The 24,526-nt window shown below is 27.8% G+C and overlaps 4 protein-coding genes, 1 long non-coding RNA gene and 1 pseudogene across 8 annotated transcripts; 3 read left to right on the forward strand and 3 right to left on the reverse strand.

Moving 5' to 3' along the window:
• Positions 1–2,893: 2,893 nt before the first annotated feature.
• On the forward strand, positions 2,894–5,179 carry LOC132914153 (uncharacterized). Of its 2 annotated transcripts, XM_060972991.1 has the most exons (4): positions 2,894–3,147; positions 3,415–3,640; positions 3,732–4,791; positions 4,858–5,179. In XM_060972991.1, exons 2-4 carry the CDS (start codon positions 3,422–3,424, stop codon positions 5,148–5,150), a joined length of 1,572 nt encoding a protein of 523 aa, XP_060828974.1. In that variant the 5' UTR covers positions 2,894–3,147; positions 3,415–3,421; the 3' UTR covers positions 5,151–5,179. The 2 variants fall into 2 exon arrangements, with proteins under 2 accessions (XP_060828974.1, XP_060828973.1); XM_060972990.1 differs by having other exon boundaries at positions 2,894–3,640.
• LOC132914151 (ATP-dependent RNA helicase SUV3 homolog, mitochondrial) lies at positions 4,787–11,122 on the reverse strand. The gene is made up of 15 exons (XM_060972989.1): positions 10,950–11,122; positions 10,624–10,859; positions 10,317–10,539; positions 10,076–10,244; positions 9,900–10,011; positions 9,648–9,778; positions 9,248–9,561; positions 9,031–9,172; positions 8,789–8,947; positions 8,539–8,718; positions 8,323–8,471; positions 5,889–6,010; positions 5,687–5,743; positions 5,516–5,610; positions 4,787–5,423 (listed from the first exon to the last, which is right to left on the reverse strand). Exons 1-15 carry the CDS (start codon positions 11,021–11,023, stop codon positions 5,364–5,366), a joined length of 2,223 nt encoding a protein of 740 aa, XP_060828972.1. The 5' UTR covers positions 11,024–11,122; the 3' UTR covers positions 4,787–5,363.
• A 1,210-nt stretch (positions 11,123–12,332) lies between these two features.
• On the forward strand, positions 12,333–14,821 carry LOC132914103 (uncharacterized; annotated as a pseudogene).
• On the reverse strand, positions 13,411–16,511 carry LOC132914102 (protein SPMIP1-like). Its single transcript, XM_060972931.1, has 3 exons — positions 16,252–16,511; positions 16,019–16,170; positions 13,411–15,816 (listed from the first exon to the last, which is right to left on the reverse strand). Exons 1-3 carry the CDS (start codon positions 16,441–16,443, stop codon positions 15,591–15,593), a joined length of 570 nt encoding a protein of 189 aa, XP_060828914.1. The 5' UTR covers positions 16,444–16,511; the 3' UTR covers positions 13,411–15,590.
• Positions 16,051–17,276, forward strand: LOC132914104 (uncharacterized). The gene is made up of 2 exons (XR_009659516.1): positions 16,051–16,151; positions 16,890–17,276. It is a non-coding gene; the product is annotated as an uncharacterized LOC132914104 (long non-coding RNA).
• LOC132914101 (mitoferrin-1) lies at positions 16,641–23,532 on the reverse strand. 3 transcript variants are annotated; one of them, XM_060972930.1, is made up of 6 exons: positions 22,822–23,532; positions 21,061–21,169; positions 20,881–20,946; positions 20,470–20,694; positions 20,185–20,392; positions 16,641–19,279 (listed from the first exon to the last, which is right to left on the reverse strand). In XM_060972930.1, exons 1-6 carry the CDS (start codon positions 22,936–22,938, stop codon positions 19,087–19,089), a joined length of 918 nt encoding a protein of 305 aa, XP_060828913.1. In that variant the 5' UTR covers positions 22,939–23,532; the 3' UTR covers positions 16,641–19,086. The 3 variants fall into 3 exon arrangements, with proteins under 3 accessions (XP_060828913.1, XP_060828911.1, XP_060828912.1); XM_060972928.1 differs by having other exon boundaries at positions 20,881–21,169; positions 22,822–23,528; XM_060972929.1 differs by lacking the exon at positions 22,822–23,532 and adding an exon at positions 21,485–21,577 and having other exon boundaries at positions 20,881–21,169.
• Between the last annotated feature and the right edge of the window lie 994 nt (positions 23,533–24,526).

The raw sequence follows: 24,526 nt of genomic DNA on the forward strand, positions 1-24,526 counted from the left end.
ATCGCGATTGCTTCCTTGGAAAGATTTTAGTTCGTCTTAATATGTAAATTAGATACTAGTTACCGCTCTCAAAAGTAGACCGTCTGTGAAGCCAAGTGTATCGTAGCGTAATTTTGCCAGGCATATCAAGGCTCTACCTATTTTACCCTGAATTCAAGGCAAGCGTAATAGGATGGAGGATTCTAACGCCACGTTATCGTCGAATCAATTATATACTTTCACCAACAACCTTATCAACCGAAATATGAAATGGTAAAACAATTCTAGGAAAGGCAAGACTTATTTACATTTTATGTAAAAGAAAAATCACACGAAATCTTTAAGATTCCAACTTTCTACAACATTTCCTTACAGTAGCTCGAGTTATCATTAGCTTAAGCTTAATATTAATTGTCAAATAAAATAAATAAAAATTTACCTAAACAGTAACAGAAAATGTCTGAATTCTTATAATTGTATGATAACAAAGAAAAATTGGCGAAGTATTAAAATAAAATAAAATAAATTATAATAAATAATAAATGAATGAATAAGAATAGTAAAATGAAAAAATATATATATGTTTTATTTATTAAATCGTTACATTTAAATACATTTCTCTATCCTTTATTTCTTAATGTAAACATCGCCTGAATCATTTAAAAAATTATATGAACACAATTTTTCTGTAAATAATTCGATAATACTAAAATAATGCGTTTTAGACATCGGCCATTCAAATTAAACCTATAGCGTGGAAACGAAGTATGTAACAGACTCATCGTTAAGTACTTAATTAAGAAAAATAGTACACATAGATATATATGCATATACTTACTTAGAAAAACCTTATTTTTGTAATAACTTGAAGTATTTAAAAAATGTGTAATAAGTTTCAAGCGCAATCTGGCAGAAGATCCACTAAAAGGTGTAATTGAGTTTAATCAATTGGCTCGATCGTTTTCAATGAAATTATGCAATTTTCGTGCATTTACTTTCAATGTCGGGGCTCCATTAAGAACAGGCCGATTAACTTTCGTTCTTTTTCAACGCTTTCTTGTTCCTCGATACGGAGTGGTTCTTTTCACTTTACTGTTATGGGCATTCTGAGAAAATGTTTTCAGTCAACCAATACAACGACGGTTGCTTAGACATTTGTTAAAAGAGGGACACAAAAAAAAGAACAGCTTCTTAGCGTGAAATGCAACGATCCTTTGCAATTTCGTAAGTGGTTGGTATCACTGAAAATGCCGGATTCGCGAATTATATGCAGTCATGAAAAATCGAGTAGAAACCACAACTGTCTGATTATCAAGGATTATACATATGTCAACTTATCGTCTTTATAAATGTGTGAATGCTTAGATGAAGAATGGAAACTGTATTCGGAGTCACAGAAATCGATCGCGTTGCGAATTTTTGAAGCTGCGGTGTAGACATTATTTAAATAAAATATTTACAAAATAATTATTTAAATAATAGATCATCTTATTTGGTCCTTATTATGATTTAATAGAAATATTTGAACGTGAACTTCTGCACAATATTACGCTTCGATCAAAATGAACATTTTAAACAAACTATTGAAAATAAAGAATTTGCTAATCTCACTTTTTCTACTTCGCTTTTATTACAATATTATCTTAAATTGTATTTTTAATGTAAAATATTTATCATTTTTGTCTTTATTTAAAACAATGCTAATTAAAGTACACATATTTAATGAATACACACGCGCGCGCGCACACACACACACACGCACACAGAGCATATATAATATAATATATAATATATAATAATAAGAATATTACAATTTTAAACACGGAGAACACATTAATTTAACAGAAAAATCAATAACAAAATCTTAATTAATTTCTAAATATTCCCCAATTTAATCTTTTAAAAGTTCAAAAATTCAAACGTTAACAAGAACATTGAACTCGTTAATCATTAGAAAATAAAAGATACTACTACTAAGAAGTTGTTCACTTGCTTCTTTCCTTACTTGCTTCTCCGTTTTAAGGTGGAACATTTCCTGTTCCCTCTTGAAAATACATAAACAATATGTACTTACGAAGCACATGAGATTTATTACTAAAGAAGCTACATTGTTCGCAGATGCACATTGTTCTTTAATTGGACAAGAAACTCCTCAACAAGACGTTTCATAATCAAATTCAATCGTTAATGATCAACTAAGGATATAAATAGGTTATTTCACATTTAAATCCATTGAGGACTAGCTTCAAGCACAAAATTAAAAAAGTTGAATTAATACTTTCTAAAAAAATAAATATCTCTCGAGAAATTTGATATCATATCTTTTTTACAGAATTCTCGTCCGAAAACTTTGTCCCATATCTTCATCTCATCATTTCGAGAATTGCTCAAGTAGAACAAATTTTAAAGATCATTGAGATCCTTAACTCTAAATTCTTCCTGAGTATGTCTCCGTGTGTTTAATCTATTTCCTCATTAAGAACTACAACTCCGCAACTTACCTTCAAAGGAGAGTTCCTCAGTTCCCACAAACAGTAAATAAAAAGAAAATAGCAACAAACACTTACGTTAGAAAATGAGTTATTTTTTTCATTATTTTAAATTTATATCAGTATGATTATGATAATTGTGTCTCATCACAATGTTAATAAAATTGTTTAATGTTGTTTTAAATTGTAAAATGTTTTATATAATAATACATAAAAAATTTCTAAGAGTATAGAAAACTGAAATGATGTATGAAACTATGTATTTCTTTTGTGTTTATTATTTTCTACATTTTATATTTAATTTTAATTTAATAGTATATATAGATTTGTTATTCCCTCATTAGATTTCTTTAATTGATCATTCAAATTTTGTTTTATAAAACAAAGTTAAATGAATTCGTTTATAAAATTTTTTGCATTGTATATTCATATGATAATAAACCAATAGAGGGCGATGAAAGTCAAAAAAATTTAAGATCGAAATAAATAAGTTATTAAAGATGTATTAAAACGTGGAAAAATTCTCAATTTCTACTCAAAATGCTCTGAATCATCTTTTCAAGATGAAGTGCAAAATTAACAATCACTATTAATATCTCCTATTAAATAATACTATTGAACGAAAATCGAATAGTTGCCTGAAAACAATATTGACGACTGGTGAACAATCATGCTAAATGTATGTAATTAAATGTGAAATTTCATGGAATTAATAGAAAATAATATTGACTGAAGCTTTAAAGCAAATATATATTAACTTTTGATGGTATTTTAGCATAAAGATAGTATAACCTAAATTTATTTTTATGATTTATTGTTTTGTACCATGTCACTTTAAAATAATTGTAATAAATGTATAATATATACTATAAAAAGCGATACAAAATGTGTAGTAATAATGTTATATATACTTTAAAGTAAGATAATATAAAAATACATTTTATAGTGTCATTATGACGCGCAAGTGTGTATTGTGCAAGGAAACCAATTACAGAAACACTTATAGCTTTTTCTCTGCACCAAAAGATCCAGAGACTCGTAAAAAGTGGCAAAATGCCATAGCTATTGAGAATTATGCTGTTACTGATGATACATATGTGTGTAGTAAACATTTTCACAAAGACGATATTATTACACATTGGGTCAGTGGAGTGCCACCATATGTTATAACTGTAAGTTATAATAGTTTTGTAGCTACTATGTTATATAAATATCATAAATATCATAAATCATCACATATGAAAAAATTCTATTATTTTATAGATAAAATATAAAAAATGCAGATTGAAACCAGGAGCTGTACCTGGAAGAAATTATCATCTCGAAGAAAGTGCACAAGCTCAAGAAAATTCTGGTGAGTCTGATAATAATATAGGTAAATTTAATAAAGTAAACACAGTAGAAAAGAAAGAAACAGATTTCCTCATACCGAGAACCGAAGAAAAATTACAAATAAGTAATAATGGAAATCATAAAATTGCATCTTTACATTACCAATTTTCTCGTGATATTAATGATTGTATCCATAATTCTAAGCAAAACTTCCTAAACAAAATGGAATTATCAGAAAATATTTCAAATGTAAATAATACATCTTATAATGGATCTATGATTAAGGAATCCCCGAAGCAAAGTTTAAATCAAGTAAAACAGAGTAAATCAACAAATTTTATGGAGAACAGTATTATTTCTGATACAAACTTAATGAAAGACATAAATTCTGAAGACAGAAGGGAAAAACAAAATCAAGTATGCAAAGAGGATTCTTATTCCAATGTAACCAAGAAAGTCTCAGAGTCTCCCTTTAAAAATTATATTTCTGAAGAACATGAAACAATGATGTGGAAGCATAAAGCAGTGAAAAAAGATATTGCTTCTATGAAGAAATCAATAGATAATAATTTTGAAACCACAGAGAATGTATATATAGAAAATCAAATAATGTATAATTTAAATTATAATCAGTTAAATAAGTATTATCCTATGAGTAATGAAATTGATGAAAGTCAAATGTTGTTTGAAGATTTACTTGAAATATGTACAGAGGTATTATTACCACGTGGTTGGTCTTGTTTAGTAACGTCAAAAGGTCTCACAACAACGATAGTGTATTTGTATATGGGAATGACAGAAGGTGGAATGCCATTCACAGAGAAGCAAGTGTTTATTAAGAGTGATATGATGTTGCATTGTGCTGTTGTAAATAAAGAGATTAATCCACTTATTCATAACCTCATAAGAGAAGGAAAACATTTACAGGTACAGAGTTTATTAGATATAGAAGAACTTATTGATGAATTCAATCAAAGGACTGTCTGTCAAGGTATTTATATATATTTTTTATTTTTTGAATATTTTCAAGAAATAAACCTTTTATTTTCTAAATTAGGTATATATAATACCGAAAGATTTCAAAATATGCATCGTATCATAGTTGCTTATAAAGATGGTATAAAATGGCGACATGTTTTATGTCCACTGATAGTGAATAACGATTCATCAAGATGTACAAAATGCATTTCTCTATCTCACACATTACAGCATAAATTGAGAAAGCTTGTATTTCCTCGCAATTCTTCAATATTTACAGAACAGCAGCAGAGTATATATTCAGTTCGTCGAAAAAACAAACGTACAAACAGACAAAATCGCAGATATGAATTTATAAATATCTTCAAATAATTTCAAATAAAATTTTTTTAGAAGTACAATTTTTAATTGCGTCTTTTTGATCTTAATTATCTCATTTCTAATTCCTGTAAAGAGTACACTAATTGTTTTAAAGATACACAAAAATTATTTAAAAAGTTTTCTTTAATCTCTCTCGCATTGTCTTCCAAAAGAAACATTCTATAAATCTCGTTTAATTCACAATAACTTAGTAACATGATTTCTTTACCTACGAAATTTGGATCTGCTTCCTTTCCTATCTATTGAAGTCCTTTTGTTGTATTCCTAAAACGATTTATAAAAATCAACATACTTATCCATAATTTAACTGATTAAGTTATAGAAATTTTTTATTTTATAGAAGAGATTCTTTTTACCGTAGACCATTCTGTTTTTAATTGTTCCAACATTCTTGGCGTTAGGAGACCTTGAGATATCAACGAATAACTTAATGTATCTTTCCAATGTTTACCTGCAGTATATATGTAATGTAATTTATAGAATTATGAAAAATAAACACATAATGCTTTTAATATCTAACAAATTACCATTTGTTTGTAGATTTTTGTCCGGATTATACAATTGTTCTTTCTCAATCTCCAAATCTATTTAATAAAAGCAAACATTATTCAACCTATTTTTAACTTCATAAATAAATTTTCAATAATGTCATAATTAATTATAAATCAAATTCTACATAATCCTATATAAATTTTATTATAAATAGCATACTTCAAACAATCAATGTACCTTTTTTCGACTTCTTAAATAATTTTGTAATTCTTCTAATTCCTTGATCAATAATTTTATCTAATTCTTCTTGTAATGTTCTAACTGCATCTGCATCAGGAAACAAGTCTGGCATTCGATAACTGCAAATAGTATAATTCAATGCATTGCATATAATATCTCAGTAATCATGGTACAATTAATAAGAGGATGTTTCTGCGCTATAAATTTATTTATACAACGCCTTGTTTTCGAAATATGGGACATGCTGAGGAGAGTTTGAACACATATCATCAAGAATTAGCTTCGTTCATGTGTAATTGACAAATTTTCAAACTCGATTTTTTTTTTAACACTAAACCTACCAGCGGCGATCAAATTGACCGCTCTCGAACTTCTACACAAATTTAACCATATTTAAACTTTATCATATCGCTTCATAATTTCTGACTTTTCCTAAAACATATATACAATATTTTTCGGTATTTACTTTTAATTTGCTTTTTTACTTTCTGAGAAAAATTTGTACTCTGCCTTGCCTATCATGAGCGGTCATTTTAACCACCCGACGAAATATTTTAGTTATTCTTAAAATAAATGCAATCAGTACAAAGAAAAGGCTATCTAAAGGTCAAATGACAAACAAAATCAATAATAACAAATAATAACAGCTGTTACATCCGTAATCTTGTCATAAAACAATCCATCCCTCGATTAAGATGGCCACCAGCTATCAAGACATCAACCCAGGCCCATAACAATCCTAAGGAACCACCATAAAATTTAACATTTTTTACAGTCCACTGTTACAAGCATTTTAAAAATCGAGAAGTTTTTTAGAGTTCTTGCTCATTGCGATAAAACACGGGAAAAGCTTCCCCATCAATATTTCGATAACCAATACTCATCAATATTTTCGTATAAATATCGCCGTCACAGACCATATACTAACTTGCTATTGTCCTTTCGACTAGAATACATCTCAGTTTGCTAGTCAATTAGTCGACATCTAAACCTGTTATCTTTAAAACTCAGACACAAAGCATCTCTGAGCGTTTTGTGTAAAAAGGAAAAGTAAAGCATATCAAATTTGACAATAATTTTATATTCCGTACATGGTATTATTCTGTAATAAATATTTACCCTAGAAATGTCAAGACTTTTCAAAAAAAATAATGGACATAGAAGAAGACTGTTCAGTGTGCAATGAACAAGAAACTTCAGCAACTGAAAACGACATGGAAACACATGAAAAGCTATTTACAATCGGATCAGAATTGAATATTATAAATAAGCGTTTACATAAGAGTAAAAAGGGAAGAAATTATCATTGATAGCAAAGGGTGAGACTGTGTAGGAACCAACGTATCAAAACTGGGCCCGGTGGGACAATTTGAAGAGAAATAGATACAAGTCCCAAATCTGGCAGGAAATCAGTTCATAATATTTTTAGGGATATGGTAAACGGCATATAATGAAAAGACAAGTAAAGACGGCATTTTATCTAATCATTGATCACCATATAAGGGATCATATAATAAAATATATGGAAGAAGAAGCATTTAGAGTATTGGGGACTAAGAGGGAATTAGATGCAACAAAACTAGATGCATTTATTGCTCTGCTATATGCCTGCGGTGCATATCAGGCGAAAAGTTTAGATGTCTCATATTTGTGGAGTAAAATTTGAAGACCTGCATTTTTTTCAAAAACAATGAGCAGGAATGACTTTGCTGAAATTATGAGGTTTATACGATTTCATAAGAAGAGCGAAAGAAGCCAACGTTTACGAACCAATAAATTTGCAATGGTATCTACAGTATGGGGCCAATTTACAGAGAATTACTTTTATATTACTTTTTATATTATTATTATTACTTTTATATAAAGAATTGCGGGAAAAGAACCATGCAATAAAACTATCAACAAGTTCAGATTCATTACTACAAAAAACTTGTTAAATAAAAAGTTGTAAAGGTTACAAAATTACGAAAATTTGTTTAAGATGCGGGAAATATTTATGCAGCAAATGTATTTGATAATAAAATAATTTGTAAAAAATGCAGCGAAATTGAATAAGATATATAAATAAAAGTGTAATTCTATTTAAGTTTATAATTCAAATTAAACAAAAATAAATTTGGACGAAATTTTATAGAAGTTCATCATTTTATATACATTTAGTTATAAATTAACTATTATCTAAGTTAAATCATAAAAACTATCATTTCTTTAATCACCAGTCATTTTGACCGCACACGGTAGAATTAGGTATACACAAAGTGTCGGTAGGTTTAGTGTTAAACAAAGTTACAAATAACAAAATTATATCTCATATTTTCAGCTTATTTTTTTTACAGAAAATCGTCTCTTTGTTGATTATATCATAATTGCTGAAATGCTCTGTGTATTAACACAGATGTTAATCTGTACATATTATTGTACCATTACTTACCTTAACCAAAGATAAATATCAAATGTATCAAATATACTTTCTAAACGTAGAAGATCAGCAAGATTCAATGGCATTTTAGGAGGCCAATTAATTTGTTCACGTAACCATAAAACAGTTGCCGGTTCATTATTACTACATTGTCGAGCATACTGTATAAAAAATACATAAAAATTTTTTAATATGAAGTTTTATAACTTTATTGATATTTTAATTTACCTTTAAAAGCATATTGCACGCTAGAGGCATCTTTCTATTGACTGGTGCACAACAAAACACATATCGCGTACGAAGAGGTAATGGTATATGTTGTATCGTATCAGCAAGAAATTTAAAATCATCCAAATTGCAAATAAAATATAAAGTGCTATCAAGTTCACATAACGCAATAAAGATATTCTGGAAAAGCAAAAGAAATATGTTAGGATCAAAATAAATTATAAATTAAATATATATTGAAAAACCTTACGATGAGATTTGACAATGATGCATTTGGTAAATAATAAGCATATAATTCTATTTGGTCTGCTGTTGGATGAAGTCCAGCTTGTTTAATTTCTTCTGGACTCTTCTGTAGTAGGTTTTTTAATAAAGGAAGATCTTCAGGTTTATAAGTTGTTACAAATCCCTAAAAAATAAAAGATTAGTAATATTAAATTTCATGTACCACTACAATGATTTTTAATTTATTTAAATTTGATTATAAAGTACCTTCGGCCATTGCGTTCCATAACGACCTGCCCGACCCGCTATTTGCAATGCAGATGATACAGAAATTGTATCAATATCTACTTCTCCTTTCTCATTTATAGTTGGTTGAGTAATAGAATAAAATATAATTCTACGAATATGTCTAAAAAAATATAGACATGTTTTGTATTTTCGTTATATCGTGCAAAAGGATTGAAATTTTTAATTATGATCTTACAAATTAAGGCCCATTCCTATTGCATTAGTAGCCACTAATATCTTACAAGGATCATTGGCATCATTAAATCTTGCAGCTTGCGCTATTTTTGTGCCTGGTGGTAAACTACCATATATTACAGCTACTTTATGTCCCATTTTCTCAATAGCTTGTGATACAGAGAATATCTCATTTCTACTAAAACAAACTATACAGTCTCCTGGTTGAATATTGCGTAAGGAACAAAGTGCCGAGTTTTCTACTTCGAGTGGGGTTAATCGTTCATATTGTTTTATTTCTACCGACTCTCCAGTTGTGAGACAAATAGACTGTACCTACATTATCACAGAAATTACAATATATTATAGTTTTAAAAATTTCTTGTTTCAATATGTTTATAAAGTAAAATTATATAACGCACTATAGATATGGCAGCAAATTCACCACATAAATGTATTTCATCTGCTGCTAGCCCAAGAAGAGCCCTTGTCCATGCCCACCCTCTATTTGGATCACGTATTAGTTGAATTTCATCAATTATAGCTACTTCATCTGTAACAATTATTAAAGTAGTTTTTGTTCAAATTATTTGATAAAATTATATAAATAAATAATTAAATATAAAAGGTAATAATATTGTATAAATTGAAGATTATTAATTAAATTTACTTACAAACATTTTGTATATTTGCCATTTCTACAGAACATGATACGTGGTTTGCAGGAGATGTTACATTCTTTGCATATCTGTGTTCTTCTCCCGTTACTAAATCACATGGTGTACCCTAAATTTATTCATGTTTAATAAAATAAGTAACAAAAAATAAAATAATTATTTTTTATACTAACTCTGGAGTTACATTTATTAAAAACTTCATTAGCTAATAACTTTAAAGGTCCACAATAAACACCGCTTTTTGCTGATATAAATCTTTCTAACGCATGATATGTTTTACCACTATTCGTAGGTCCAGCATGAAATATAATTTTTCTGTTCTTAGACCTAGCTATAGGATACCTAAAATAATAATAATTAAAATAGATCTTTTCCACGTACCAACCTTTTTAAATTTTATAAGTTAATAATTACCAATAAAGTGGATTTCGTAAATCACTAATTTTTCTCAATTCATCTAAACAGTCAATATGTGGATACATTTGTTTTGCATAGTTCAAGAAGTATGGAAATATATCTGTAGTATTTCCAGCACCTTGTATAATGTCACTTAGAATAATATGAAGATCTGCAGGTAACTTGTCAGATTCTACACAATGTTTCCGAAAATTTCCCATAGCTGAGGTAAAAATTACATCTACAAATGATTAAATAATTAAGAACAAAAAATTTTACAGAATTAATATTTTATCACATGATATACAGATAACAAAAAGATTACCATCTAATCCATATTTTGCACTTAGCTCTTTAATCGATTTGGTATTTGCAAAATCACATAAAATTTGTATAATTTTACGTTTATTTAAGGTACCACATAATTCAATTCCAACACTTGCAGTATCTGAATCTTTCTTTACAAGAACTGGTTTAAATAAAGTACTTATAGACTGTTCATTGCCTTTGCTTTGTTTATTTCTTATACTTTGGGTAAACTTAACTCTAGAACCTAACTGTCTAAAAATTATATTTATAAAATAATGTAATTACTAAAATTCTACCAAATACAATTAAGATAATTTTAAGTATAATAAAATAATAAAACACCTTAAAATTGATGACACTACAAAATTATTTCGCCGTTTTAATTGTTCTGTGACAAGATGTATAACTGGTACCATTTTTATAACTAATTATATTTATTTTCATATTCTATAATTTACCGCATATAAAATGTAAACCTCGTGTACTAGAATAGAAAAGGTTAAGCAGGTGGCGACACCTTTGTTAGTGAAACAGATTGGGAAGCACTGTTATACAAACCACAATCTCAACACTCAATATCGGAAGCATAGAAGAAACCGTCCAAAAATTGAGTCGTGAGAAACCAACATGGAAGATAAGAAGGGTTTCGACTCTGCACATGTGTGTTATGTTATGAATGTCTCAGAAAGAGATTGAGACATTCTACTCATCTCTGTCTGTCTCGTAAGAACGCGAACTTTGTTATATTCCATGTTGATTTCTCACGACTAGTTACGACTCAATTTTCGGACTGTTTTCCCTAACAAGTGTCCCGACCTGTTTGTACAATCGTGCTGTAGACTAATATAGAGGATAAATATTAATTTGCATCGTTCACCTTCAAAAGTTATATACATTATCTATTTTTTATGTAACAACGACCATAAATATACGAACTTAACATGATTTAAGTTCAGGTAATTTTTACATTTAGAACTATAAATTACGAAATCGATCAAATAAAAATCTATTCGTACATAGTTAAAATACACAAAACTAGTTGAAATATATAAATTTCTCCAAAGGATCAATTTCTTGAATTTTCAATTTTCATCGAATCAATTAAATCATATTCAATTTTTTCATTGTCATTGTTTTTAACAGTGTAAATATTGCAATTAATATAATATTATATTTGATAAAAAATGATAAATTTCATTAGTTTGAACAACAAGTTTTATGTATCAATATCAAAATTTATACTTATGCTATTATTTTCTAGTTGTTCCTGATATAAAGATATTTTTTCCTTCTTATAGTTATAAAAACTATAATATGTATAACTATACTAATCTAGTGTATAACAGTTATTACACTTGAAAATACTTCCCTCTTTTAATTTCTTATAATAAATAATAAATAAATTTAATTTCAAATGCGATTGTTCTATATTTGCATTGTATTTTGACAAATTCGTCTTAAAAATAGATTTCTTAAATGTAAAGTTTCTTCTAAACTTATTCAAAATTCTTGTTTTAAAATGTACCGATACGATCTTATCAAAAAGTATATAGAGCAAAATTTAAGATAAAAGTTTTTATTGATTAAGAATAAAATATTGTATACATTATACTTTTACATTAAATTAAATTAAATATTATGTGTATATATATATAAATTGCATAAATATAAACTGTATGGAATTTTTATTTTTTTCAAATTTTATTATTATAAACAATATATATAGATTATTATATAATATATATTATCGTCGAATATTCTAAATTTCGTAATATTTCTAGTTGAGGTAAATTATTCGTTCCTTTGTTTCTTTATCCATTAATCATTTGTCATTCAGTCAAAAATATCAACTTGCAAAGGTTAATTATAAAATTTATAAATTTAATCTCTTTATAAATTTCTCGTATATTACAAGATATTTTAAATACAAAAGTCATGCGTAAGTTAGAATATTAACATGTTTATTACATTGCTACTGCATCTTTAAATAGATAAGAGAAAATGAAATTGTTACAGATCAAACAACTCCAAAGTGTAATTTGAAATCGTGTTCGAACAACGATGTTCCACCCCCGTCAGTAGTTCGCGCTTGTCTTGGTCCATCTTTGGCACAGGTGTTTTTCAATTATACTCATCATGATACGATAAAATTGTTGGATGTATTGACACCATCAAAAACATCAAAAGCATGCTTTCCAATTCCATCTGACCATCATTTACCCAAAACCAAATTCATACCGTCAACAGATTATCAAATCGTAAAAGCATTCGTGCACCAAAATATATTAGGTAACATCATGGTATATATATATATATATATATATATAGGTGAATATATATTAAAATATATTAGATAACATAGAAGTATTCAAAATGTTGTATATAATTGTAAACTTAAATAAAATAATTAGAAATTGGTGAAGATCTCTTAGGACGTGTGAAAAAGGAAATTGAAGAAAATCTAAAGGACAAAATAGAGAGGCAATCGCGAGAGAAGTTTTATATGTATCAAGCGAAAAAAAGGCAAGAAGCTGAGCTGCACGTTCAACAGTTGCATGAAAAATACAAAAATTATATTGAAGCTGTCCGACGTGAATTACAGAAACAACTTGAAGTAATGATTTGCATTACTTTTTATATTTCTTCCGTATAAATTTTATATACATATAAAGAGAGTATGAATATCATTTAATTATTATTGATTCAGACCATAACACGTGACTATTTATTTATTTATTTGTATAACGAGAAAAGAAATAGAAGGATATATTACTGAAAACAGATTACATCTATTTTATTAATATAATAAATATTAATGTATTTTTATTAATATTATTTTATTAATATAGTTTTATTAATACAATTACATAAAAAACGATTGAAAGAATCTAATAAGCTGATAATGCTTTGTAATAATCGGATGTAGAAGCAATAAAATTAATGATCTATTAATGATAATGATATATGCATTAAAGCAATAACGAAGGAATTCAAGATCACATGATTCATATGAAAGAATTCAATGCAGTTAAATTACTTTTATATTTGTAATTGGAGTAGCTTGTACAAGTAACTTCGCCAAATAGAAGATCCTATTTTAAACACGTTTAATATATATGCGATTGTGTAACGTTGAATTACCTCAAGGATGTTGAGTACGAGAATTATCGAATATTCTCTTTATCTAGTCGGAATGGAATTGTTAGCTATTATTGTATAAATTAACATGTTTATCAAAAAGCATTTTTTGGATAGCATTCGTATATTCTCGATCGTGAAAAATATGCTGTTAAAAATACGCTATTGAAAAGGGTCTAATGAGAAGTGAATATATGTACATATAATGCAGTTTAAAAGTTATACAAGTCTATGAACAAAAAAAAAAGAAAAAAAAAACGAATTTATTTCTCAGGGAGAATGGTCCAAAGCAGCCGCAGAATGTGCTAAGAACACTCAAAAAGCAGTTGTACAAGAACGAATAAACGTGACCAACGAAGTGGCGCGAAAAATGCGCGCGGAAATGACTCACGTTGTCTTATCGTTGTACAAAGAATTTGAAAAGCTGTTTTGCGCCAAAAGGGACAATATAATTGCCGATTTTAATCAGATAATGAGGTTCATAACTACGCATCTCTGAACATTGCATTTGCATAAGTAATTTGAATTAAAATTCATACAGGGAACAGCATGTGAAATTAAAAAAAGAAATGCTGGACTTTAAAGAGAAGATGAGCAGAGATTTACATATTCAGAGACATCAGTTTGAAATACAAAATGCCGCAGACTTAATCTATATCCTCTGTGTGGAACGATTACGAAGTAATAAAGAGAAACATATCATGCATGAATACTTTCAGGTAACGAAATTATTCGAATTTCGCTTATTATATGAGAAGAAATATTTCATAGGAAATTATGCTTTAATACAGCAACAAATCAATGAATTTTATGAATTAATGGTCCGCTTAAAAGATATAATTACCATCATGAAAAAAGAAATTGTCGATTGTCATATGGAGAAGAAATTATTGAGCGAAGAGCTTTGTAAAGTTACTAAACATTTTCAGAAGTTTATTAACTTTGTGTTTCATGCTATACCGGGCCAAGCAAACTATCTATTACCGTTATGATTACAACATTTGATTAACTCAGATAAGGATAGAGAAAAAAAAGGAAGAAATGAGAAGATAGTAGAAAAACAGAAAAGATTATAAAACTGTAATTGTTAAATATGATGCACACAAAGAACGCTCTGCTATAAATCTTACAAGCTATTTTTTCGTAAATTGTTATAAATAGGTACATTTTTTCTTTTAAGAGATTTAGTGGAGCAATGGGATTTCTATAATTCCCTCCTCTCGGTTTTTTAAATAAGGCAATGTAATAAATATTTTTTGTTTAATAGATTTTAACAAATTTAGCAAAATCTTTATTACTTTATATATCATCTTATTTAAACAATAGAAAAATATAACTGTTTAGCTTAGAGAAAAGAATCGTAAAAAGTACGATTTACGAAGAAAACAGCATGTGAGATGTACAAAATCTATTATAGAAGTATCGTCAAGCGTAAAATATTGTTGATTAAATATATATTGTTTCCTTCAAAAATACAAAAAATGCAAACTTAAAATATGGACTGTAATATTTAGTATTTGATGAAATGAACACAGAAATATATAAAGAAAAATAAATACCGTAAAGAAATATTCAATACAGAAAAAATGTAAAACTTAGGATATTAATATTTTGTATATGGGAAATATTTACGTGATTATCAACGAAAGAAAACTGTTTATTATTTATGAAAACTAGAAGTAGATAAAAAGACAACAATTAATGAGTCATAGTTAATCGCAGATCATAAAGGAAAACGTTCACTTACAAAAATTTTGCTGTTTTTAGAAAAGTACAATTGGTAAAAAATTTTCATAAAACACTGAAATAAAAAGTTACCTGATTAAATTTCCGTCTAATAGGAAACTAATTCATTTTATCATCACATATAAATGTTATTCTTCTCGAAGAGCGATACCATTCTGGATCCCTGTGAAGGCTCGATATTTTTGAATGATAAAATTCACGAATCATAACATTTGTTTGTCCAACTTTACTTCGTGGAATAGGTGGATAATCTGTTAAGCGCCATCCGTATATCCGACTTGTGCAATCCGGGTAGTAATAGCGATTTTCAGGAATGTCTTTTACTCTAAAATAATCAATGAGGATGTTAGCCCGAAATATCAATTGTGCTAATATATACTTCCAACGTAAGAAATCGAAATTAAGAAGAATACCGATACAATACTTAAACAAAGAAACGCAACATCAATATTTTTTATTTAAGCACGATTTTAAGCAGTCATCTTTTTTTTACTATATTTACAAGAAATTGTTATTATGTGTAAAACCTTTTGGAAATATAATTTTCAGCGTTAACAAAACTCGGGGCGTCTTCATACAGAATAGTTCTTGCTTGCGGATCAATGGGTTTCATTATGTTCATATTGATAGAACCATCAGGTTCGAGGGGTCTCCAATTTGGTAAGGGTTTTAAATGTATCTATAAAACGGAAAATCTCATCTAACTTTCACTGTACAACATATATGGGTAATTATTATTAAATATAACGCAATTGTATACAATATCCACGACTGGTTGTTTTTCTGGTTCATGTTTCGACGGAAGCTTAATTTCCTCAGTTTTTCTCAAATGATCTAATAATTTGTGTTGATTCTTCAAAAACCATCTAATACGTGTGTTTTTTTCTTTTTGTATCATTGCAGTGTGAAATGCTTGGCAACGAGCATCACAGATTCCTCCTCTGGTTGACATATTTTAATTTTGTTATGTGCTTAGTAATTTATACAAAAGAGTGACTAAAATTTGAATATACGCCCATTGATTTAAGAAAAAGCTACATTTATAAAGAATTTTCAACATAGCATAACTCTGAAATAAGATTACATATCATCTCGATATTCTGATGTTTCTCTCATTAATGCAATAGGCAAGAAAAATATTTCCATGACTTGTTTTTATATCTTACAGAATCATTTTATTTACATCATTATTACATGTAATACGTTTTACTGCATGTCATTCAATTACCTTTTAGTGCGCTAACATTATTAACTTATGCAATAATATCAGTGGGAGCATTATTTTACATATAAAGTGATAAAAAAATTAGTAAATTTAACAGATAAATAATGTTATATGTATATTACGAATATTAATTTTTAAAAAATGTACGAGTAACTTACTCATTAATTTTTCAGATAAATAGTCCATGAGAATCGATTGATCATCGTGATCGCCGCAAATATATGTAAAATTTAATTTTGAAGATAATAGCAAAAATTGAGCGACTAATAGTAATTTTTACTTTTTACAACGTAACTATTTATTTAAACAATTAAAAAGAATATACAATTAATTTTGCGCGATAATTAAATTTGGGAGATTGAAGATTACTGTAAACACAAGATATATGTACGTACAAATTCGTTAAACACCGGATATCACATGAACACATACTAATAATAATAAATAATGTAAAATGCTTATTCATTCGGTACATTAGTATTTTATACATACAACGTGTATATGTATAATATGTTTATGTGAATAGATTAATGTACCTACTAAATTGTATTGTAAATTTTTTTCTTGTCAAAAATCATATCTTCGCACCATAAAAATAATTTAAATACCTTTTTCCTTCATTTGAAAAAAGATTCTATCATAAAAAATATATATATTTGTATATATAATAATCAGTGACATTTTATGACGTCAAATAATGATATATCGGTAACGATGAACAAGAATAAATAAATATGGCGTGAAGTATGAGTTTTCATATGATATTACTCCCTCTTAAAGTCAACATCAAATGACCCAGTAATCACAGCCATAGGAAGCAATATTATGTTATATTATAATGTTTAGATGCACTGTTGTTTATATTACAAACTGACTAAGGAGCAATTCTTAATTTGTACTTGTATAATCAAGGCGAATTGTACTTATCGCACAATAACGTTGCCGTTTTCTTCCTTTCTAACTTTTCTTTATACTGTACATACGCGTGTAATATTAACTTATCTACACTGTTCTACAAAATAATCTAAGTTCTTCTGTACCTTTACGCAACACTTATCTAACGTTTCATTCCGTAATTGATAAGTTTTTATAAACTTACATTTTATCTAAACTTAGAACCTGCGTTATCATTTCATGTAAATATCGAATACTAAAATTTCGTATCTTTTCTTTCAAAGCATATATGGTTTCCAATTAAAAATTTTTAGGTTATATTTCAAATATACCCACTTGATTATGCTACACACATCTCTCGCTAATCACTGTTCCATGCATCCCACTGTTTTCTTGTAACTTAAATATATAGTACAATATTAAATATGCTATATAATCTAATTCACTATTCAAGTGGAGCATACTTCTCAAATTTAATGTATCTAAAAATGTTCATACCAATCAATATAACTTTACTGTATTTAAGTGAAATATTTTCAACAATTTTTTTTCTATGCAAAATACATGTATATTCTTTTGATTAAAAATTACGTATGACTCACTTTAATAGATCATTATTGCAACATCTCAAGTTTTTTTACACATCACGTACTTTACGATCGCCAGATTTCATTCACACGAATAAGCTATAATGCAAATTACTTCATAACAAAAATATATAAATCATTTCATAAATAAATTGAATATAGTTTACACATAATTTATCGACAAAATTGTTACATTTTATATTTATAAGATAAATTCAATTTTCTAATTTACATAATAAATTTTTCGCTACTCCATATGAACAGTAGGATAGATGATAGCATGTTTAATTACTTCTGCACACCGGACAGCAGTCATCTATACTAGCATCAATATTTTATCATTCAAATAATATTGCTAATTAATAATTTCATTTCATTAATTTTTTTTTATAGTAATACATTGCTAGTTATTTAGTTCAATAGAACGCAATATACAGTAAAAATTTCAATTATATAGTATCAAGAAAAACGAAATATTCTTTTATACATAATTCATTGTTTTACATTTGCTATTAATTGATAATATTTTAATTGCTTGGTAACGTGCAAATTCTTACTTGTTCTTTACTTTGACATATTAAAAAATGGAGTCATTATAATGTAGTTGATATATATTATTTAAAACAGTCATACACTAAGAAGTAACGTAAGAAATTTTCTGATACATTTATCTGATTCTGTTGGGCCTGCGTCCTGCACTTGGCTCAAAATGTATTTTTAATTGTACATGTATTCATTCGTTATGAATTATTATACATATGTAATAATACCGTAGCAACAGATGAATTAACGAAATATTCTTGATAAACTCTCCAAATACGAAAAACGGATACTTTATTCACCATCCAATAGTTTCTCAATGTGGTGTCGATAAAAGATTCAAAAATACCTATCTTGTAGTCACATCAAGTAACACTGAAGCTGGAGCATTGTTGTTGAGGTATGCACTCATATCTTGAAAACGACTAGACCTAGAAGTACCTTGAATCTGATTAATGCCACTTGCATAATCGTTGTCAATTTCCGGACCGCGATGTCCATCGCCTTGTTTTTTATGTAGTACATATTTGAAAAATTCGTATCTAAATGATTCATAAAAAATTTCTTATATTTGATATCCTATATAATATACAGGGTGTCATATTTAAATAGAACATCTAAATTATTTTTGCTATTGTTAAAATTAAGGAAAAATAAATCAGAGAGGTTTAAAATCTCCTCAAGGTGACCTTAAAGATTATTTCAAGGTCATTAATACTTTCTTTCTTTAATATTGTACTCAACATCAAGTGATCAAGTTCAGTGATCTGTGATATCATAATTTTGAAGAAGGAAAAGAAATTTATATTAAAACAATATAATAAACATAATAAATCAGCTTATTTTATTTGTTTTTAATATTTATCATAATCCAATACCATATTTATTTTTACTCCTTTGTTGTAACAATACATTATGCCCATAATAGTAATCTAATCTAATCAATTGGCTTTTACTGATCTTGAAATATTGTAATCTGATGGAATTTAGTATATAAAGTGTTTTTGAAAATGGGCTTATAACAGCCGAGAATTAAATATGCACAATGCATTATTCACCATTAGATTCATTTATATTTTTCAAGATTTTTTCAAGATCATATCAAAATTATAACATTATAAAAAACAACTGTTAATATACACAAAGAATATCAATAACTTAGAATACCCTTTAATTGACATTGGTGAGATTTTTATTATTACCACATGATGCATGGCTTGAAATAATTTAAACCTTTCTTAGTCATTTTTTCTTACCAATAATGGTAGAGTAAATAATTTAGATGTTCAATTCAAGTCAGACACTTAATCTTTTATGGTTATGACTATGTATTAATTTGAAATATAATGTATTTCAAATAATATTGTAGAAATAATATATATAATCATTATTATATTATATTATCATTATTATATTTCATGACGTTATATTTACAACTTATACTTACGTTGACCAACAAATAGTGGTTGCTGGCATTTGATAAAGGACACGAGCATTCAAACCACGGAAATAACCTCGTAAACCCCCGTATCTATAAATTGTTTTAATAGCGTCCATCATGCCTTGAACCTGGACTCCACTCTGTGTATTTAGAAGCGTTTTACAAACATCTAAAGGTGTTGTGACTGCAGCAGCAACAGCTCCTGCTAATGCACCTGTAATTTATATAATTCATTTTTAAAGTTTCAAATGTAATGAAATAAAATATTTCCTTTTAAGAATATATATTTACCTGATTCCATATGTGCAATTGGATTATATGTGTGATCAGGATTCGTGAAAACTTGTGCAATTTCATACGTCATGAAGTGAATCATTTGAAAAGGCACATTCATAGCTAACTGTGTTGTATAACTCCTATAAAATGCATATATACCTTCTTTTCTGTATATATTTGTTATACATGTTATAACGTTTCGATAAGGTGAGTTATACATTTGTAATCGCTGTTTAACCACTGGAATAAGATAATTTTATTCTTCATTGAATAAAATTCTAGAAATTATGAATCATATTTAGCTTGTTGTGTTTCTCCCCTCCCCAAAAAAATTTTATATGTTTTAAAATATATATACAATGCATAACAGCTAAATTATATAATAAATAAATAATTTATTTATTTGCTAATTGTAAGATGCTTTACCTTCTGCTGGATTCATTATACCATCGTGAAGAAGTGTTGCCAAACAACCAGCAGTTCCATATGCAGCTAAATTTAAATTAGGATTTGTTCTTGAACTCAAGAGTTTGTTTTTAATAAATTCATAACACGAAAAATATAATGCATGTGCAGGACCAGCTCCTACAACCATTACACTCATACCACGAATTGGTCTCAGAAAACCTTCTTGTTGTACCATTCTAATCAGAACTGTTCCTACTCCACCTCCTCCACCTCCTCCTGAACTTGGTGTTAATGCTTGCATTCTTGTCTAAATATAAATAAGATAAAAAAATTATAAATAAGATAAAATAAGGTAAACATCCATGTAAATAAATTCATTTATTTGCTTAATAATACAAGTAAATATTACTTCTCATAACTAATTTAAAATATTCCTTTCATACGAACATATATAAAAATATTCAGACTATAATAACATACAAAAACTGAAACTATTTAACCTCTATTACATTTTTAATATTCTAGAATGATTACTTGATGATAAAAAATAATATGAAAGTATTATGATAGCTTTAAAACCATGTCTTGCAATTATTTAGAGATATGATTACTTTTTACTGACCTTTTTAATCATTATATCTTTGTCATTAAAAATGTAAGATGATAATAAATGAAAATATTAAATGAAAATAACAGATAATAACAGATATAATTTTCTAAATAATATATGGCACATATAGAATAGCTCATTAAACTTTAAGGAGACATACATTGTTTATATAAAATAAATTTTTATGCTACTTTATATCTATATTTCATTGCAAGTATATTTTCTAACAATTAGATGTGAAAGTAACTACTAATATAGATTGTAGGTTGAAAAGAAATCCAAAAATAGAACCTACTGTAACAGAACTAAGAAATGTGTTATGTAATGAATATTTGAATCTCATGTTCTATTTAATCATTTCATGTTGTCAAACAATAAATCTTTTGCAGTATCAAAAAAATACAAACAGAATGGTTTAGATATTGTCTATATACATTTGATCATTTAACATTTAATAAATTGTGTGTGTTTATATATATATTCCAATATAACATGATATATAAATCAAATACTGAAATTGTCTTTATATTAAAAAAAAATTACTTTATAAAATGTTATTTTTTTATTGATTATAAACTGAATATTAAAACACAACTTTCTGAATATAATAAAAGAGTTCAATTATATATTGTAATAATAAAGAGGGATCATGAAAAAATAATACTTGTACATTTATGAGTGAATTAAAAATAATTAAGTAGAAAGTAGAGAGTTTATTTTTTATTACACAAAATCTGTTTTATTCATCATTATCAGTTAACATATATAATTTCATCATTATTTAATTATGTAAATGGCTAAATATATAGTATCAGCAATGTTTTGTGACATAATAAATCATATACTTGCTATTTTAATAAGTTTTGAAAAATAGTAAACAATTATTACAGAACATTAATGCTAAATCATTTGGTGATTAATTCAGTCGTTTGTAAATTCTAAGAATTGGTACCTGGAAATAATTATGAAATTATATTGCTTAAACTGACTGCACAATAATTTTGTGGCTGTGACATAAAACACGAAATTATACGGTGAAATGTTAATATCTCATGGAGATTAATTGTATTTATCTTGAAAATTTAAGTACTTCACTATTTACTTAAGATTACGAGAATCACATAACGTAAAACTTGATTTCTAGATTTCGAAGAAGGAAATGATAAAATCCAGAGAACTGTCTTCGAAAATCACATTTATTAGTATTCAAAGATTGTGCGACTTGCATTGTCATGATATTAAATGTCATTGAGCTTTATTAGAATGCGGTGGAAATGAAATTCCGTGAGATGATAGTTAAGGTTATGTAAAGTGCTGAAGAAAAAATGTGCGAAAAATAAAGCTATTACCTTAACACTGTCAAGTGGATACATCACACAATGTTCCATAATTCCGGCGATTGCACCTGCTGTCATGTGTATAGCTACAGAAGATGTAGGCAAGGTCTCATAAACTTCCGCATTCATATTTTTTTGAAGACGTTCCACGAAATTTTAGTTGACGCCTTTTAAAATGCCGCAAATTCTATATGCACTCTGTGAAAGCAGACAACACGTTTTCGGCAATAACTAATGCCGAGTTTACCGTTTACGTAGTAGCATTTGCCTTGGAATCGCCGAAACGTTCATTTGGTAGGATATGAGAATAATGTTCGTTCTTTAGAAATGATGAGACGTAATCGTACTCGTTGATCGTGTCTTAATGGAACCGTATTGGAATTGAAAAGGCTACTACCCCGACAAGCAAATTTACAATGTATAATCCCCTCCAGGTATTCGTGTCGCAAATAAATTATTCTACTTGGTTACACTACTTTCATGAAATACAGGGGCACATGGCGTTTATGTCTGGTTGTTTATTCGAATCGTTACGGAACTCGATACATACTGGCATTCTTCGCGATACGGTTATATGAAGTCGTCATACATTTGTTCGGCGAGGTTAGGTGTTCGTGCACGTGTCGCGCATGCGTCGTATTCAACCACGTGGTTGGTGCGTGTAGTATGCTACGCAGTAGCAGCTTAATAAGTAGTCTGATACTGTTGCAAGCATGCTATTCATGCTTGTACATATATATATATATATATATATATTTATTGTTTCTTACATATTCGGTAAAAGTTATCTCAGATGCTTAGCATTTTACCTTAGGTAGTGCACTTTACTCTATTCTATTCCTTTTAAAATATGACTAACATATATTAGAAATCAATATAAACGTTCATTTAAAAGAAAATACTCATTGTTTGGTGATGTTCATTTTGAAAATATTACTACTTAATACTTATACGTTTTATATTATATTAATGCATATTTAAAGCAACAATTATGTTTTATAACTTACATTTTTTATGTCAATTACACTTATATTTTGTTAAAGAATCAACATTTGTCTTCGTTTAATGTTATAAAATCCAATATAGGATCCAATGTCACAAAGTAAAAGTAAATGATCAATGTCATTGAAAAATTTAGTGTTTGCTTTGAATTTCGTGCTTTATAACAACATTCTACAGGCAGTTCTATAACACTCTAGACAATGCACGTGTTGTAAAAACACGTACAAGATCGTGTTACGCACCGTATGACAAACTATTCACATATTCTATTTATAGAAAATATCGTGATTACGAACTATCGCGTGCAATACTTTACACGTTGCAGTACTTTCCAGGATGATTCAATCGAGTCAGTTATATTAACTTGTTCTTTTTTGTATTCGTAAAAATTCAACTTATGATATAATTTTTTGAATAATACATAAGGGTCTTTGCTCGTATTGCATATTTATATCAAGTATAATTAAATAACAAGGTTGATCGATATATATAGTTTAACTTGAGTTGAAAGAAAAAACAGGCTAATTCAACAGATGTAACTGAAATTTCTTCAATATATAATTTAATTGTTTAACCGCTAACTTCATATTTTGTACGATGTATTTCTTTGTAGTTAAATAGTCCATCATCGACATAACCACGCAATTATACACAATTTTATTTTGACCTTATCATCTGCAACGTTTAAAATGAAATCGCTTTTTACATACTTAAT

The sequence above is a fragment of the Bombus pascuorum genome, chromosome 14 (genome assembly GCF_905332965.1).
Source record: "Bombus pascuorum chromosome 14, iyBomPasc1.1, whole genome shotgun sequence".
In the NCBI taxonomy this organism is placed as follows: domain Eukaryota; kingdom Metazoa; phylum Arthropoda; class Insecta; order Hymenoptera; family Apidae; genus Bombus; species Bombus pascuorum.